The 19839-nt window shown below is 35.7% G+C and overlaps 2 protein-coding genes across 3 annotated transcripts; both read left to right on the forward strand.

The window, feature by feature from the left end:
- The first annotated feature begins 239 nt into the window (after nt 1-239).
- On the forward strand, nt 240-9224 carry LOC110755076 (protein trichome birefringence-like 14). Of its 2 annotated transcripts, XM_021956235.2 has the most exons (5): nt 240-670; nt 1329-1589; nt 3135-3338; nt 7422-7617; nt 8067-9224. In XM_021956235.2, the coding sequence occupies exons 2-5, from the start codon at nt 1433-1435 to the stop codon at nt 8899-8901; spliced, it is 1392 nt and encodes a 463-aa protein (XP_021811927.2). In that variant the 5' UTR covers nt 240-670; nt 1329-1432; the 3' UTR covers nt 8902-9224. The 2 variants fall into 2 exon arrangements, with proteins under 2 accessions (XP_021811927.2, XP_021811928.2); XM_021956236.2 differs by lacking the exon at nt 1329-1589.
- Nucleotides 9225-16027: 6803 nt separating this feature from the next.
- LOC110755077 (Putative membrane lipoprotein) lies at nt 16028-17190 on the forward strand. Its single transcript, XM_088251316.1, has one exon. It carries the CDS (start codon nt 16402-16404, stop codon nt 16915-16917), a length of 516 nt encoding a protein of 171 aa, XP_088107442.1. The 5' UTR covers nt 16028-16401; the 3' UTR covers nt 16918-17190.
- The last annotated feature ends 2649 nt before the right edge of the window (nt 17191-19839 follow it).

A 19839-nucleotide genomic window follows, 5' to 3' on the forward strand; every position in this document is an offset into this window, starting at 1 on the left:
GGACATGTGTCAAAATTTTGAGTAGGAGATAGAGGAGGGACATATAAAAAAAGGCCAAATGATCTGAACTCTAGTATAAATTAGGAGTAAGGGGATTTCTCACACACACAAATGATGCCATAAGGGTTTGAACTTGAGATATCTAATATACAAATTAAGTTCATTTTCCATTGGTCGTTGCCCTTACCGCTTTTCTAAGAAAACCGAAAGCTAGATATAGAAAAGGAGAAAATCTGAGTTCCGACTGTGATAGAAAGAAGCTGATGTGTTGTCATCATCTAACAAACAAGTAAGAGATCGCTATCTGGACAAATAGTTCAGCTTATTTCTTATTTTAATTTTTTAATTATAAAAAAAAGTTCCATGTCTTTGCGAAAAATCTCTCTGTGCGTTTAGTTCTGCTTTCCACACCAATTTGCTTCATGCTTTTGCTCTTCCAAATTCCCACCCCTTCTGAAGAGAGAGAGAGAGAGATCCAAGGTTTCTGGGTTAGCGGAAGAAGAAGAAGACGAAGCTCTTGGTGTTGCGGTGCTAATCGTCAGAGGAACGAAGGCCTCTCATTTATAAAGAGGTTGGTGGTGTGGGGTGCCGATCTGTGTTGAATGGTGGTCGCTAGAGATGCTTCACGGGCTCGCATTGGCTGCAAAAAGGCCTGAAGAAACTGAAAGAGGTGACCCAGCTCTGCTTTTTTTTCTTCTTCTGAGTAGTGAGTGCTCTGTCATGTTTTGAATTTCTTTTTTGATTCTTTGGTGTTAATTTGCTGGGATAGTGGATCGTCAGCTTCATTTGGGTAATTAATGGTTAGATTTGGCTTAATGAGGAATTTACAGCTCTAATTAGGATTGGATTTTAGGGATTTCTTATCTTTCCTCTTTCCATCTTCAATTTCGGTGGATTTTCAGTTGAAATCTGTTGAATTTTGAATTTGGAAACTTCCTTCTTTTCATCTGATATTTCCATCCAATACGTTGATTTCGGCCATATTTAGCCGGTACACAAGGCTTTCATTCTTGTTTTAGGGTCTTCTTACAAAGGTATAGCCATTTCCTTACGTGTGGGAGATAATAGTTTTTGTCCTTTCCCGTTATACGCAAAAGTGCCAGTTCAATGTATCTGTCTGCACAATTGGGAAAATGCAAAATTTTTTGTATGAATGAGTAATGGTGCATATATCTTTTCTTTTTTAAGACTGAGTGAGCGTTCCTATTTATATATGTCTTTTATGTTACCAAATATATGCTAATCAATATTTCGTTAATTAAATTTAAGATTACTTCCTTTTCTGGGTTTTTATTTCTCTTCCAATGACTTTGATTTCCACCCGCCAGTGTGGCAACAATCACCAGTGAAGGTTATATGATGGAGTTTTGCTGAACGTATTCCACTATCAAAACGTTGAGGTGCGTTTGAGCAATTGCTTTTTGCTTGGGAGATGAAAGGGGGATATAACTTTAGATTGATGGGAAAACCAATCTCTCTCACTCTGGCTGCCTTGGTTTGTACAACCATATTACTTTGGGCTTGGGAGAAAAATCCTTTTGCTGATACTCTACTACTGGCCCGGGAGCATTTTACAGTGCCTTCAATAGGTTTGTTTGCTGATCTATACGTGTGTTCAGCTACATGTGTATCTTTTCTCTTTTTTTCTCTTTTTATATTTATGCAATAATTAAAATGTGCATGAAAACTAAATTAAGAACGCCTTAAAGAAAGTGGCCAATCATTTCTTGGAATTTTTAAATAGTTTGAGACATATATTACCCCAGACCGTTTTGTTTGACTATTATTTGGGTTAATGTTTGTGACAAACTTGCTTGACATACTTTGTTAATACCTTTTATATTCGGACCCAAGAAAAACCCTTCCATGTTGTGCCTGCTATATGTTTTGAAGTGCCTGCCACAGCCTCTTTGCAAACCGCAGTGGCATAGAAACTTATGACTTAATTTTTGGTATTTCCATATTGGATTGCTAGGAGTGAAATGGTATCTTGTGGCATTTTGACGTAGCTGCTCTCAAGAACTGAATCTGCTTTGCTTTGTCCTTCATAGCCCACACTTTCAGGACAATGTTAGAAGGCAGTGAAAAGTAGTTGCTCATCTGAATGATGATTTGCAGTGATCACATTTAAATAATACCCTACCTTTAAAACACATTTTAGCAAGATTACTTGTTTGCTGAAAGCATAACAAATAGTTATAAGAAATGAGAAGGAAATTGTACCAAAAAATTATCGAATCTATGTTGTTTATTTGACAATTTATGTGACTCCACATACTACCATCTTTTATATTTCAATTATTACTTGATTCTGTAAGTTATATAGAGCACACTACAAGAACTGGGTATACAGAAAACCTGATGGCCATGGAGTACCTTGGTGCTGTTTAAAAAAAAAAGCAATAATAATAATTTTTATTTGTAAAACTGTGTAATAATGAATGGATGGGGGGTATTGAACATGATATTTATAGTACCCTAATGGCTCTTTTCATTTTTTTCCTCTTGTGGTCATCTTGACCACTTTTGTTTCCCTCCCTTACTTTCAATATTATTTTGTTTCCTTATAAATAAATAAAAAGTTGTTCACTGTACAAGTAAAATCAAAATAAGGATACGATAACAGATGGACAACTTGCTTACTATACAAGAAAAATCCGAATATGCATATGATGATGGTTGAACTTGGGTGGTGATGTCGGATATGTGGATGACAATGCTTGCTTGAAAAAAAAAAATTCAGTGGTGTAGACAATTAGGGTGATATGAAAGAAAGTTTTGCCTGCTAATGAAGATAGGAGAGTGACATGATTTGTGGTTAGTTGCTTGCTCGGCTCTCAAAAGAGCTAAATAGTGAATGGGAACTTATGTATCTGTCCACGTAATTGAGATCTAAGGATCTCTAGCTGACCTCATCAGATTCACATGCTGTAGAAATTAGAATATGGTGCATGCTGAAATGTGCTAAGTGATTGCGAGCTTCAGTCTCAGCTACTTATAACTAGTTTTTCCTGCTTAATTAGCAATGCTAAAAGGGCTGACTTGTAAAGTTCTGGAGATATTATTGATATCATGAATCATTTCAAACCTGCTTCAATTTGTCTGCCTACTGACGAATTTCTGTTGTGATTTAGATTTTCTTGGAGACTCTGCAAATAATTCCTCAAAACCGATGAAGAAAAATGAAAGTGTTCAAGGGAAGGATTCACATTCGATCACAAACGAGGATACAAAAGTGGTAGAAAATTTTGGCACTGCACCAATAGATTCTATAGCCTCATTCTCTGCTGGAATGCAAGAAAGTGATGGGAACATGCAATCTTCTTACCAGACTGAAGGTACAGTTCCTTTTCACTGGGCTGTAAGCCTCATCGTTATACCGTTTGCCCTGAATTACAGTTATCTTCTTGGTTTAGTGAACTGAACTTGTGTTGAGATCTGAATGCTCTCTTTTCTTATTATTTAATGTAATGAGTAGAGACAGTAAAAATGACATGCCTCATAAAATAATGTGTTCAATCTGCCTCTGTGAATTGTTTTTAGTCTTTGAAGCAAGAAACTGTATTTTATTGCATATAACAATAAAATACAGGGGTGGCCAAGATGGCCATAAAAAGAAATTTTTTATTAGGGGATCGATTGTTGTCAGTGTACCATGATCATTTCACACCATTAGCTTATTTGACGTGGCATGATTGTATTCTTATTGATGTTTGTTAACAATTAGAACTTCAAGGTGGTGTTTATAGAAACTGGTTAGGCAAAAGGATCTAATTTGTGTAATTACACAATTTCATATTATTATATCTCTGGTCCTGCCACAATCAATGTCCTTCAATTTATTCTTTGCCTTGTTTGATTGTTTCACTGGTCAATTACATGTCAACCCTTCCCCTACCAATGCATGACTCTGTTTTAGAGATTGATGGTCAATCAAAAGTGAAATGGAAATTCCGAAACCATTTCTTCTTGTGTGTGTGTGTGTGCGTGTGTGTGTGTGTGTTTCTTTTTCCAGTGTGTGGAAAATATGCAATAAAATTTAGTTGGATCATGAGTGGCAGAGTAGGAAGAAGTTGTGTAAAGTGACGAGTTAAATTTTCTGGGTTTGATGGCAACTGTTAGTTAAAAAGTTCTTGCTTTAAGCTCGAAATTAAATTAGTTGCAAACAACAGTTGGATCTGGGAAAAGAACAGTTTTGTTATTTAGATTGATAATTTGATGATGTCCCACTCCCATGTTATTATGGTATGGGATCTGATTTGAGGTTTGGTAAGGAGGGCCCAAGTTTATTAACTTCTGGCCTATTATTGGTACAAGTACTAGACATCTGGTTGATCATTTTATGACAAATTTGTACAAATAGGTGCAAGTGAAGTAATAGAGAGAATAAAGGGTGGATACACTACAATTTGGTTCTTGGGTTTTCACCATCATTAAAGTTGCATCGTTCAAGTTTGTTTTCTTTTTGCCTTTACTGTGCCCATGTTTGGATTTAAGAAAATAATGACATGGCTGAATTTTATGTCTAATTATGGTTTTACACCACATATACTGACGTGTCTGCTGATCTGACATCATCTTGATTAGAATTATTTAAGATCCTTTATTTTGTCCTTTAATTCATTTCGTAAAATAAGAAGAAATTAAAGAGACTGAACGAGGAAGCTGCAGCGCCTCTTCATACATCCTTGATCCATCTCAGTTTCCCTCATCCACACCCAATGCAGCATGCCTGCCCTTGGTATTACCCCTGTCCAAGCCATATGTCAGGGTCCCAGCCTGTTGAGCTTCAAACAGTAGTAAATTGGTGAATATCTGTGAATCATCAGCGTTGAAGTTTGGGTTGGGTATGATGGTTCTTAAGAGAGAGGATTTAAAGATGGGTTGAATGTGAGATTGATGGGTTCTTGGAGAATGTCCTTTGGAAGACGGAAATGATATTGAGGAACTTTGGGAAGATATGGGAAGTGGGGAGTGAGAAGGTATTTTGTGCTGTTTATTTGGTTTTCTGGGCTTTAGCCAGAAAAAAAAGATTTGCTTTTGTATAGAAACAAATCCACATTGACAGAAAATGTGAATGATAATAAAAACAAAGAGGGTAAAGCAAGATAAGGATTCATGTTCAAAAGATGCCCTAAAATCTATCCCGGACGTTGTTGTCTTATTGGGAAAACCTCTTCCTCTCTCTCTCTCTCTCTCTCTCTCTCTCTCTCTCTCTCTCTCTCTCTCTCTCTCTATATATATATATATATGCATATGTGTGTGTGTGTGTGTGTGTGTGTGTCTATCTCCATAGAATGGCATGGAAAAGGATGCGACCTACTTAACTATAGCCAAATCAGGTGTGGTGGAAGGAGGGCATGGAGAGATCAAGAATAGAGACAAAAAGGTGCTGCAGTCGCTAATTCTAGAAAGGAAAATAGAAAAACAAATAAATAGTGTCTTTCACAGAAAAAAGAAGAAGATGATTTCGCTGTTCACATCACATTATATGGTTTAAAACGACATAAAGTTGTGTCATCCCATCAAGTGCATAACACCTGTTGCTGATCAAATTGTTTGCATTCTAGAGAATATTGAAGAACTTGTTTGAAATAAAGTTTGAAGGATCTAAGAAAACTTGGGTGAAAGCACTGCCAACCAAATTCTAATCTAGCACCTTCAGCCTCCACCTCAAGAATATAAAACAATGGAGCAAAAAGAATAATTTATGACGTAGTAGAAAAGAGTGAAGGAGTTGCAGGGTGTAAAAGAACTCTCGTAGACAATTAAACGTAAGCTTGCTTGATATGTGATCTGGCTGATTATGAGTGTGTTCTTTTCTTTTTATTTTCTTTTTGGTTGGTTGGGAGTAGGGAGGAGTGAGGTTTCTGTAGATAAAGTTTACTAGAGATTATATTAATACTAAAAGGGAACGCGCATGGAAGGCATTTTATAAACATGTTATTGATGATAATTATAATTGAACATCAAAATTGTCAGTTTGATGAAATATAATTCTGGAGGTATATATGTTGTTAGAAAAAACTAGTAATTTCTAATCTTAATTTGGCTCTTGTTGTTTATTTTCTGAGTCCTTTACTCTTGTAAAGTTTGATTCCGGTTAAGTTAGGTCAATCTTCAATGGTAAAGTTGTTCTATAAAAGAATAGCAGAACTGTTCAATTATACTATGATGAAGTTGATAGAAATATAAATACATTATACATGTAGTTTTTCAATGGAAAGTCTCATCTATCTGTCGAAATACTGTTTACATTGTTTCTTTGCTACGTTGAAAGCTCTGTTGCACCGATATGTGGGATTTTGGGGGTATGCGCATATCCGATACGGCCCCGATACGTATCTGATATGCCACATGGTGTATCGTAGACTTTTCTGACCTGTTGACTTTACGATACGGCTCCGATACTCCATCGATATGGTCGCAATACATTCCTCCGGGCGATGACGTCGAAGACGACGATGAAGTGGATTTGAGGCCAGAGAAAGTGGGTAGAGTGAGGGTTGCAGAGAGAGACCCGATCTGAGGTTGAGCTCGAGCCATGGTGAGGAATTGCGCGAGCCAAGAGGGCTTGAGACAGAGTCAGATGTAGACGAAGTCATGGTTTTTGCTCTGTGGTTCTGGCTATGGCTCAGAGAGATAGACAGAGAGTGAAAGAGAGAGAGACTTTGTGAGAACTTGTGAGACCATTTGAGGCTCTTTGGTTTTATCGGATAGGAGAGCTGGGCTTTGAGCTTCTCATCTGCACAAGAGGACAGGTAGAGCGATGAGCTGACTGTTAGATTCATCACAGATCCAATGTTGGCCGTCGACTGAGGGTAGGAATTAGGAAATGCTCTGCCCTCCATTAAAATAGTATTAATGGGTTTTGGGTAATGATATGTTTGGGTGAAAAGAGCTATACAGCCTTCAAAAATATAAAGAATCAGAAAAGAAAATCCAAAATTCTACACTATATTTTTATATTTTTATATTTTAATTTCAAATTTGTTTTAAAAAATGTACATATGGAGATTTGAGAAGTGATTTCTAATGTTTTAATTTGTGCTTTGTTTATGGATACTTGTATTTTGTGTTTCTGTTTAATTTGTGCTTTGATTGTGGAGATTTGAATGAAGTTATGTGTTTTGTTAATGTTTTGAACTTATTATGGATGAAATATCAATTTTCAATTTTTCAATTTATATTATTTTTTAAAATATATATTATTTTAATCACTGTATCGGTGCCGTACCCATATCCTACTTTTTGGAGATTTGCCGTATTGGCATATCGTATCGTATTGTATCGCCGTACCCGTATCCGTATTGGTGCAACATAGGTTGAAAGGCTTCCATAGTTCAGATTTAATTCTTGGTCACATCATGTCATGCAATGGTTAAATGGTTTCTAAGGTTATGCAGTTTTCATCTCTGCAGCGTGTCATTATGCCAAGGGTAGATGGGTTGCAGACAGCAGGCGGCCATTGTATTCTGGGTTGAAGTGTAAGCAGTGGTTATCAGAAATGTGGGCATGTAGACTAACACAACGAACAGATTTTTCTTTTGAGGGATACCGATGGAAGCCAATGAATTGTGAAATGCCAGACTTTGAGCGCTCTACCTTCTTGAGAAGGTAACTCTGTTATGTTTGAACTTATTTATTTGTTGCAGAAGTTGTGGTCTTGTTCTTCATTTCAAAGACGTTTCCTCTGGAACAGCTCTGATTATGCTGTTTTTTGTTTTTTTTTTTAATCTTCCATTATTTTTACATACTTTTCCCAAGTACAGTTTTTGATTGTCTAACTAAGTGCTTCTTGCCTGGTTAACTTGTCAAAAGCTTCAACTTGCCTTTCAATTTGTTTCTATATTTTAGACTGAAAGCATATGCTTCCCCCCTGGTTCCCACTTCAACCACTCCTAAACTTTTCCACTAGATTATATCCTCAAGTCGTAAACGATCCTTCTCTTATAGCCTTCTGAATCATTTAACGAGGTGGTCTCCTGAGTATAAGATTTGATGCCATGTTATACACAGAAATTGTTTATTGTGCTTTAATGTTCTAAATGTGACTCTGCTTTCAGAATGCAGGACAAAACAATTGCTTTTATAGGAGATTCATTGGGTCGACAGCAATTCCAATCTTTGATGTGTATGGCAAGTGGTGGTGAGGACAGCCCAGAAGTGCAGAATGTCGGAAAGGAATATGGCCTTGTCAAACGTCGTGGAGCCATCCGTCCTGATGGCTGGGCTTATCGATTCCCGGACACTAACACCACTATCTTATATTACTGGTCAGCAAGCCTCTGCGATCTGGTGCCCCTTAACATCTCGGACAAAGCCAGTGATATTGCAATGCATCTGGATCGTCCCCCGGCTTTCATGAGACAATTTCTTCCTCGCTTTGATGTGCTTGTTCTTAATACTGGGCATCATTGGAACAGGGGAAAGATTAATGGAAACCGGTGGGTAATGTATGTAGATGGAAAGCCCAATGAAGATAAGAAGCGTGCAGAAATTGGGAATGCCAAGAATTTTACTGTGTATAGTGTTGTCAGGTGGGTTGATTCACAACTTCCATCGCATCCTCGCCTCAAAGCTTTCTTTCGGACTATCTCACCGAGGCATTTCTTTAATGGTGACTGGAATACTGGGGGTACCTGTGATAATACTACTCCATTGGCTGGAGGAAGTGAAGTGGTCCAAGAAGGATCAAGTGATTTAGTAATCGATGGTGCTTTGAAAGGTACAAAGATAAAGATTTTGGACATAACTGCTCTTTCTCAATTAAGGGATGAGGGTCACATATCGCATTACAGCATTAGAGGAAAAGGAAATGCCGGTATAAATGATTGCTTGCACTGGTGCCTACCTGGAATTCCAGACGCATGGAATGAACTCCTTGTTGCACAAATATAGGAGGCTTTCCATGTCCACGTCGTACACACGAAATCAAATCTGCTATTCTTCATGGTCTGAAAAGAAGGCCAATTGTTTTCTGGTATGAAATTCTTTTGTTGTAAATTTCGGTGTTAATAGAAATAGGTAAAGCACCGATTTCCAAATCATTTTCCATTGAATTGGATGCTAGTTGTTCACACAGGTGTTTGATTAACACCGAGAGAGTGAGCTGTACCCTCATACTCTGAATGGGTAGCAGTCTCTGCCTGTTGTACTCTACTGTATTGTACCATTACGGTTGCTTGCCACTTATTAATTTTATGGGGAGAGGTATTTTTTCAGGCTCCTTGCAAGTTCTTAACTGTCGGCAATGGTTTAGCTAGTTGAAAATGCAGTTGATGTTTAAAATTTTATTCCTCATACATATAAGCAAGCACATATGCACTCACCGGCTAGTTAATATTTAGTGCAATCAGTAGGCATGGAGGGGAGATTGTCCTTGTTGAGGTCATAGCCTAACAAGAAATTCCTTTGTGCCATGTTGCCAATGATGGAAATACCTAATTAAGTAGGTCTGAAAGCAAAGCAGACAACATCAGTTGACAATCTTATGAAGGTATTCAAAGCTTTCAACTTCACATTTGCACCAATGAAATGTGCAGTGATTATTGGAGCTTTGATCTCTGATTTTGTGCTGCAGCAAAGCCTTAGGTTGTAACGAGTTCGTTTATGCGCTTTAGTTTTATGCCCTTACTCACAGTCGATCGATTCCAGCTTATTGTAAAAGTCTTCTTGTAAAAATGTCAGTGTAGTCCCGGAGTCGATGATAATATTGTCCATGCCTCTTTCTGATGAAGCTGAAGCAGAAGCAGCAGCGAACGGGGAGTTCGAGGAAGTGTTATATTGCAACCTCTTACGTCCCACTCATCGCCTCCAATCTTAGGAAATAGAAAGTTTAGGTTGTCATACAAATAATGGGGTAAATACCACCCTAAAACCAGAAACCACATCTTTGCTGCCAAAGTTCATTTTGCTTGTTGAGTTGGGTTTCGAAAAAGCATGCACGAGGCACTCCCCACATCTTTGCTGCCAAAGTTCATTTTGATAAGGGGCACTAATCCACGTCCAAGGCCAATCATACCTGATGCGTCCCCTTGGAAGAGGCCACCGTTGTTCTGTCCACACCCAATGATGGTTTGCAGTGGTACCCGTACGAAATTTTGTAATGACAAATTTCTTCTGTATTTGTTTGGGCCTAAATTCTGCCCACCAACCCATCTGGGTGTTGGGCCATATAGACAACAGGGTTTGGGCTTTGTTTTACCAAAATTGGGAGTCACCCCAAGATGTTTTAGAAGCCTAGATCATTTCGAACCGGTTGCAAAATAAATTATCACAGGTTAAAGGTTAATTACCATTAATGGTAATTTAATCTGAAAAAGGCCAATTTCATTTGGTACCCAGCTTCCAAATTTTTTCCAAAGGGCTCAAGGTTTGATCATCACCATTGATCACTAATTCAAAAATCAAATCAACAGATAAAGGGGAGGATTTTTCTCTCCACAATGCCCACGTGACCTCAATTACAAGACATCAACAGAAAAAGGGCAGAGGACGTGTAGGGGAGTTGGTAGAAAGGTAAAATAAAAAACCACTCCCCATAATCATTTAATGCAAGAAAAGAGGGCCAAGTTTCCTTCCTATACTTGTGAAGTTTTTTTGTCAATACAAGTTGGGTTTACAAGAGACGAACGAGAAATAAGAGAGTTGGCTATCAGAAAGTCAAAATTGATCATTATGAAAATTGACTCTTGATGGGGGCTTTTCTTGTCAGATTAACTACTACCCTTTTTTGGCGCTGGAGCAGAGAAACCTCTCAACAAGTGTCATCTAGATATTAAGGAATAATCACTCGTGCAGATTTCCTATAAATATAAGAGGATACGAACTGGATCAAGGACAGCAAAAAATCCAATCAAAACAAAAACTCTCAGTCACACTGACAAAGATCAAACAAGATCACACGATCCCAAAAGTTTTCAGAATCTGAAGCAATCAAGCCATTTGGTTTGAAAAGCCATCCAGCTCCTAATGAAACAGGCAGAACTCAGACTTCTGACTTCAGCTCATCTCAAAGAAGCAGTTCACAAAGGAGACGAGATTTCTCTCGTTACAAATTTGGTTCAGAACAGGCGAATCAAGCGGAATTCAGGTTTTTCATAATATGAAAACCTCAACAAATTTACAGAGATGCCTTGATGTCTTAGAATCACCAGAATAGCTCTCAGGTGATCCACAATTAAGCAGAACAGGTACTGAAGTGCAGTTCCAGATCAAAAATCGTAAATCCAGCCATTCCAGTCCAGTCCAGACTGAAGAGATCTCAGTTCTGCCCATTCGACAAGCCTCTCCATGGCCAAAATTGACTAAAGCTTTGCCAATCTCGACATTGGTATCGATTTCCAGTTGATCCCCGTTAGTTGAAGGTGATGACGTGCAATTCCAGCACAAATATATCCAGTCCAGCCTGAGTCACAAACAACAATCCAAGAAGAAATTGAAGCCCAATGTTCTGATGTCCTTTCGGACTTGGCAGTTCTCTTTTGTTTAAATTGTGTAATAGGCAGTTCTCTTTGAAACAGTTTGATTTATTTTCAATATTCATTTTTTGCTAGACTTACTAGTTTTACTGTGGGAAATTGTAAAGTCCTCACCCGTCTGAGGCAAGAAAAGAACTTACTTGGGAGATATTCCTCACCCAAATTCACAGTCACTTGATCAAAGTCAATAGCTGCAGGCGCAAGTTATTAAATTTTTATAAGTCTGTTAGAGTTTTTAGCCGCTAACAGTGGCACGCTTGCACATAAAAAAAAGTTGACTTGCTGACCATCGATGGTTTTCAAGTCAATGAAGAACTTTACCCTACCATCACAGGAACTACATCAAAACGGGTAAACAGTATTAGAATTAGAAAAGCAGGATACCTGTGCCTCCTCTTGGAAGAGGCCACTGTTGTTTTGTCCACACCCAATGATGGTTTGCGGCAGTCCTCGTACGAAATTTTGTAATGACAAATTTCTTCTGTATTAGAATTAGAAAAGCAGGAGGTTCCTCTCAGAGGCGGCCTTGGGCCAGAGCTACAACGACTACAGCTTGGGGCCCAAAGCTGAGGGGGGCCCAAATTTGTTTTTTTTAAGTCTATGTATATATGTCAAAAAAAAAAAAAATTAAAACAAAAGACAGAAGCCAAACCGCCTGTACTTGTATACCAAAGAGGAAGCCAATCAATCACTTATTATGTTCTCAATCTCAAAAAACGTAATGAGGAAGAAAAGTCCATTATTAATTATACAACATAATATAAAACAAAATATGGGAAAATCAAAATAGAGCCTCTTAGCTACAAAAAGAAGAATAAAAAACCCTTACTGACGTATCGAACTTCTCAGAAGTTCATAAAGCAAGTAAATTTTTTTTTGTTGGTGATTCTCGTCTTCTCCAACATAGAGTTGGAAAACAAATCATCCACAAGCTAGACCAGTGCCTTTCTTTGAAAGTAATTTTTTTATTTATAGATTCATATAGAATCTAGATATATAAATTTTGTAAATTGTAATACATATCTTTATTAACTTTTTCTTCTTTATTATTTGATTCAACAGAAAACTTGGCTGGGATTCTTGTTCTTTATAATTGGAAGATTCAGGTTGAAGAAAATATGCTCAAAATCCAAGTTTTATTGTTCTTTGTTAATTAGTTTTATTGTTTTTGATTGTGTTGTGTTTATTATAAAAATTAAAAAATGTTTCCTAAGAAACAACTTTCCAGAAATCTCAAGAGACAAAGAAAGAAAAAAGAAGAAGAAATTGCTCAAAGTTTAAGAGGATCTTTGAATAAATATTTTGTTAAACAAACCAATGCTTCACTTGAAAATTTAGATGAAGATTTACCAAATGAATATGAACAACCAATTCAATTGGAAGAATTAGCAGAAAGTGAGAATGATGTGAATGAAGAAATTGGTGATCTAGATAAAAATGAAAATATTGGTGAACCTTGCCATGAAAATGAATGTCCTGAAACAAGATTTGATTTGAACATTTTTTATCCACGAGTTTGGGATAATCTTGATGCAAAAATGAGAGATTTATTTGTAGAAAAGGGTCCCATAAGAGAAACTAATCTCAAATTCCCCATGGACGAACACAATAGACATTTTTCCTCAAATTATTATCTTCGTACGTTACCAAATGGGGAAACTAAGGATCGAAAATGGCTAGTATACTCAAAGGAGTTGGATAAGTGTTTTGTTTCTGTTGTAAGTTGTTTAAAATAATGAATTCTAGAAGTCAATTAATGAGTGAAGGAACTAGAAATTGGAAACATCTTGGTGAGAAGCTTAAACAACATGAAAGTAGTATTGAACACCTCACTAACTTGAGGTCTTGTATTGAATTGCAAATCAGATTGAAAACACATCAAACAATTTACAAGAGCTAATCAAGAAAGATACACTACACTGGAAAAATGTTATTGTCATAATCATTGCTGTTGTGAAAGCTATACATAATTTGGCTTTTCGTGGAACAAATGAAAAAATTTATGAAGATGGTAATGGTACATTTTAGGCCTACTTGAAATGATTGCAGAGTTTGATCCAGTAATGCAACACCATTTTCGACTCATTCAAGATAAGAAGATTCATTATCATTATCTTAGCCATAAAATTCAAAATGAGTTGATAGCTATTTTAGCATCAAATGTTAAACATGCAATCATTGAAAAAATAAAAACGGCTAAGTATTTTTCAATCATTCTTGATTGTACTCATGATGCAAGTCACAAAGAACAAATGACTTTAATATTGAGGTGTGTAGATGTTTCAAGTACTCTAATAAATATAGAAGAGTACTTTTTAGAGTTTCTAAATGTGGAAGATACATTGGGATTATGAATTTTTAATGAATTTCAAAATGTAATCAAGTCCCTTACACTTAATATTGATGATGTGAGAGGACAAGGTTATGATAATGGCTCTAATATGAAAGGGAAAAATCTAGGTGTACAAAAAAGATTACTTGATATAAATCTGAGAGGATTTTACATGCCATGTGGTTCTCATTGTCTCAACTTTATAGTTTGAAATATGGCCAACTCATGTGTTAAAGCAAAATCTTTTTTTGGAGCATGTCAATGCATATATACGGCATTCTCTAATTCAACAAAGTGATGGAATGTGTTACTTGATTACATAGATGGTTTGACTTTGAAATCATTGTCAACTACACGTTGGAAAATTCACATTGAAAGTGTCAAAGCAATAAAATCTCAAGCTTCCCAAATCAGAGAAGCTTGATTTAAATTAATAGAAATTAGTGAAGATGCCAAATTGAGTAGGGATGCTCAAAGTTTAACATCAGGAGAGCTTTCAAGTTTTGAATTTATATTAAGTTTGGTTATTTGGCATGACATTTTGCACAAGATTAACTTAGTTAGTAAAAAATTACAATATGAAGACATGCGTCTTAATGCTACTATAAGACAATTAGAAGGACTTGTTTTATTTTTTGAAAACTATAATATAAATGGGTTTATTTCTGCCATGATTGATGCTAAAGAAATTTCCCTTTTGGGTTAAGTGCTTCCACTATATTTTTATATATATTTTTTCCTCTTTTGGGTTAGCGAATAAAGTGACTTGGTGTGAGAAATGTTCATATATGAGTACACCGTCACCTATCTTTTTGCTAATTCTTGAATGCAATCATTCATCAGAAACATTTCCTCTGAAGGTTTCTCATTTTTACTAAGGGAGTTGTCCCCCTGAAGGTTTCTATAAGCTCAATGTTGATGGAGCTACTGAAAATGCAACAGGCTTGCGTAATATAGGTGCAGTTGTTTGAAATGATTATGGAGTTTTTGCCCTAGCCATGCAAAGCCCTTACAGGATTTCCATTTTAGCTACAGAATTACAAGCGATTTATAGAGGAGTTTTATTTGCTGCAGGTGTTGGTTTTTCCCTCTCCTTATAGAAACTTACTCTTCTAAGGCTGTTATGATGATTAATTTAGGGGAGATTATTTGGGCTACTGTCGGCAACATTATGGATGATGTGAGAGACTTGCTCATGCAGTTTTCTTTAAAGGAAATCCAATTTCGACCTAGGGAGTGTAACAAAGTGGCTCATGCTATTTCCTATTTTGCTTTACACGAATAAGGTCCTTATTATTGGTTAGAAGAAGGCCTTGTGTGGCTAGTGAATTGTATTATTGATGACCTTATTGTAACCAATGCATCCGGTTAATGAAATTTACTTCTCTTAGATTAAAAAAAAAAGAAGTGGGCCAAAACCAATAGTTAATGTAGTATTAACTAATTAACCGGTTAGTGCTTGAGCCACTGAATAAAACAAGAACCCTCTAATTATTTTTTAAAATTTTGTGAAGGGCCCCTTGTAGTGTGAAATCCTAGTTCCGCCACTGGATATCATTGATATATAATACGATAGAAAAACATAATGATACCGGATATATTCAATCTAAAACATCCTTAATCCTTTATTTATTATCGTTCTTTGTTATGAATTAATTACTTTATACTCAAGTAACTTAAGTAATTAACTTACCATACAATATATAAAGTGTGAACTATAAAAATTATGGTGTGTTTATTCTTCTTTTATTAACTACTATGTGTTTTTTTTAAAAGTCATAGTGCTTGTGAGCTTGTAATATAGTCATTTTAAATTACTCAAACTCATTATGCAATGAATTTCATTAAGTTCTTTCTTGTCAAAATAATAGATACAATTGACTAAATGAACATCTTCTAAAGTTTCATTAATAACTTCCTATATTTCTATCCAATTTTTACCAACATTGATAACTTGTCAATATCCATTGATATTTTTGGACCATCGATATTTACTACCTTGTTTCTTACTACCATCCGCTCACAAATCTCCCAACATCTCACGACAAGGCCAAGTTTCGTTATTTGAAAATTTGAGGCCCAAACAATGTGAGATTTGATGATTGAGCTAGCTCTTTTAGCTAGTTTAGGAGGTAACAAATTAACCATTCAACCATCAACCCTCCTTTATATGTATCCTAACAAGGTACAAACCAGAAACTGAACCCGCTTCTCTCTCTCCCTCTCTATTTACCTCTCATCCTTTGTAGGTGTACGGTCGGGTTGGTTTTGGCAAAAACCACGTTTTACGTAAACAACTGTTGAATATGTCCACCGACCATCTGAAAACCCCATGCATGCATGCATCCATCTCTGGCCCCATTGCCAACAACATTTGCAAGAAGGCCATCTCTCTCCTGCAAGGACGATAACCTTGTTTCTTTGCATTGCTAACAAAAAATCACCATCCTCTCTCATACAAAACGATATTACTCTTGATCCAGATATATAATGAAAAAACTGAAGGGTGGTGATCAAATGAATCGAATGTTAATGTTATTGATCAAGGTTTCATATATTTGATGCTTTTGGGAGTTGGTTTCCAATATGGCTGTATACAATAATGCAGGTGCCCCAGGAGGTTCGTTCATATGTCTTATCTCTTGCTTTTTATTCGTATCCATCGTCGCCGGAGGCGGGTGCCTTCTGATGTACATGATCCTGCCTGAACCACAAACCAGAGATCATTATTGGCTTCCCATTATTGGGGTTGCGCTGGTTTGCCTTCCATGGATGTTCTGGTTCCTCACATTCGTATACAGATTCATTTCTCGGCGCTCTGGATCTAGGTTTGGCGTTGGCAATGCCGGAGGAGCTGGTGGTGCAAAAAATATTAATACAGCTGCAGCTGCAAATGTACGGCCCGGCACGGATACGGCTACACCCGCTGATAAGTCTTCAGGGGGTGAAACCGGTGCGATGGTAGCTGGAGAGATAGAATTAGGAAGTTTCAAGGATGGAAAGCGAAGGGTATCTTCGTTAAGCCGCACTTCGTCAAGCATCAATGTATCTAATCATTCTCATGAGAGTGAAATGCCTCTGGCCACATCAATGGCATCTTGATATCTAATTAATTATTATAAGCAATGCACATGAGCTTCAAGAGCTTCATCTTTGAGAAACATTAATGCCCTTAACTAGGGCAAAAACAATGGTCACTATATCAACCATAGAGAAGAACTTTAATAGTTAGCAGCACCCAACAATATTAATATGTTATCTGCTTTAAAAATGTTGTAGATTTCTCTTTCGGGTCTGAGAGGAGATTTTTCCATCCCCAAGAATCACATCTTTTCTCATATTCAATCTCAAGTTTCAGCCGTGTGCGTTTTTTTTGTTCTCAATGTTCAGCTCTGCCAAAAATATTTATTCAATAATGTTACTTTTATCACATTTTCATACCGCATTCTCATACCACCGTAGGTGGCAGCTGAGATGGAGAACCACATCAATATTTGAATATTTGATTCTTTTTATCCTTTATTGATTGGAAAAAAAAGAAAAGAAAAAGGAAACAGAAAACCTAACCAAAACCCAGCCAACATGCAATATGCAAAGAAAAAGCAACTAGCAAGTTTCATACTTGCATATTCAAACTGATTCAGAAAAAGAAAAAATATTCAAGAATAAAAGCAAACTAGCAAGTTCCAAACTTGCAGATAGAAAATAAAAATCAAATTATTAAGGAGTAAAAGCGTCTGACCTATCTTTTCATACTTGCAGTTGCAGATTGTAACTGATTCAGTAAATAATTAAATGGTAAATTGAGCTTAGACCCATAAAATTCATTTTAAATCACCTACAACCCTTCCCTTTAGTTTTCTATTTAAAATACCCAATTTTTTCAAGTAATACCTGATGACTAGGATCCAACTAAGCAAGTTACCTAATATAACTTAAAATCTGATTTATTGTATTTTTTAGATTCCCAAACTACCCCTATTTATAAGTTAATGTTTTATGGGGGGTGTAACTAATGACACACGTTGAATTTGGAAAGATCTCCAAACGGTTGTAATGGATGTCGGAATTAATTTAGAAACTTATTCAAAATTAAATATTAAATTCAGCATTAATGTATTAGTAATCTATAGGTGATTAACGTTTTGTTTGTTTAATAAAAAAATTATGTTGTTTTCCTTTTATGAATTATACGACTAGTAATCTATTTATTATAGTTTTATGAATAATAGTGTACATTCTAATTATGTTGAAAAAGAATTTGATAATCTATTTATTGTTTGTTTTTTGAAAAACATTTTTTTTAAATGAACCTATTTTTTCTCTAAATAAAGCACCTATTACTTGTTTTATGAAAAATAATTTGATCATCTTTTTATTGTTTGTTTTATGAAAATAATTTTTTTTAAATGAACCTATTTTTTCTCTCCAAATAATGAACCTATTTTTTTTTCTCTAATAATGTACCTAGTATAATGAACCTATTTTCAATTATACAACGTACCTATTTTCTATAATTTACCTAGTATATTGAACCAATTTTCAATTGAAAAAATGTGCATAAATTTTAATTATACAACGTACCAATTTTCTTTAAATAATTGTGTACCTATTTTTAATTTATGAAAAATGTACGGAATTTCGATTACAAAGTAACTGACCTAGTTTTTTAAAATTTTTTTGGTAAATAATATACCTATATTTTTATATGTATATATTTATATTTATATTTTTCATATGTACATTATTGGATATGTAATTTACATTTTCTTTTAGTTTGCAATTTTTGGGGGCGATATGTTAGAGGGAATGGCAACCAAAAGAAATGGGGTGATTGATATGCTATTAATAGGGAGTTTTAATTACAATTATGGAAGTTAATGAAATGTTTGGAATAAATTATAAATAAAATATGAAGTCTTATGGCAACGATGTAAAAACATAGGAATATTATGACCTCTTATATCCTACTGGTCATTTAAGTTTGAAATTGGGTTTTACACATAGATTTATAGAATGATGGGTATATGTCTAGGAAATAGAAATTGTAGAGACCTATATTAGACAAGCCCATAATTAAACTAATTGAAAAAAACAATCGATAATGACCACTAGTCATCAATGTAGGAGAATGAACATGAAAATAGAGCATACAAAAAAAAAAAGAAAAGGAATTGATAGAAAAAAAAAGAAAGAAAAGTAAATTTGACTTTTCTCCTTCAAACTACACTACTACATTTTAGCGTTTGCGCGACGAATCAAAAATAGTCGCGCAAAGAACAAATCTGTCGCGGAAACAATAGCGCGACAGATATATCGTCGCGCAAAATCAGTCGCGCAAATACCGTCACGCTAGACTTTGCGCGACAAAACTATAAAATATCGTCGCGCAATACCCTTCGTTGCGCCAATAGTTCAGGGACGACAAACAATCCGTCGCTCAATATTTTGCGCGACGAGAGTACAGGCGTTGCAGCAACTACGCGCGACGACACTTTAATCCGTCGCAAATATTGTTTGCGCGACGAATTAACAGACGTTGCATGAACATAATGCGACGACATATATTCGTCGCGCAAACAATATTTGCACGACAAATATTTCGTCGCGCAAACAATATTTGCGCGACAAATATTTCGTCGTTGCAAATACCTTGTGCGATGAATAAGGATCGTGACTCAAACCCTTGCGCGACAATGATTTATTTGTCGCATTTTCTTTAGGGGACAAATACGTCCGTTGCGCAAACCGAGGATTATTTTCGTTTACGATATATTTTTATGGTTTTTTTATTTTTTAAAACGTGATTTGCGTGACGGGTCATTTTTTCGTCACGCAAATATTAGTAATTAATTTTTTTTTTTAAATTTATGTGAAAAAAAAGAATTTTGATTTATTTTATTTTTATAATTAAATCAAATTGCAATTGAAAAATGTAATGAAGAGAAAATAGTTTTTTAAAACATAATATAAATGTATAATATACAAGAGAAATATTTAAAATGTAATTAAGAAAGTAAAAAA

Source organism: Prunus avium, chromosome 4, assembly GCF_965620075.1.
Source record: "Prunus avium chromosome 4, drPruAviu1.hap1.1, whole genome shotgun sequence".
Taxonomy (NCBI): Eukaryota; Viridiplantae; Streptophyta; class Magnoliopsida; order Rosales; family Rosaceae; genus Prunus; species Prunus avium.

Coding starts and splice junctions, on each gene's coding strand:
- LOC110755076 (XM_021956235.2), top strand. CDS start 1,433: ATGAAAGGGGGATATAACTTTAGATTGATGGGAAAACCAATCTCTCTC. Junction 1,590..3,134: donor TTTTACAGTGCCTTCAATAG/GTTTGTTTGCTG, acceptor GTTGTGATTTAG/ATTTTCTTGGAGACTCTGCA. Junction 7,618..8,066: donor CGCTCTACCTTCTTGAGAAG/GTAACTCTGTTA, acceptor CTCTGCTTTCAG/AATGCAGGACAAAACAATTG.
- LOC110755077 (XM_088251316.1), top strand. CDS start 16,402: ATGGCTGTATACAATAATGCAGGTGCCCCAGGAGGTTCGTTCATATGT.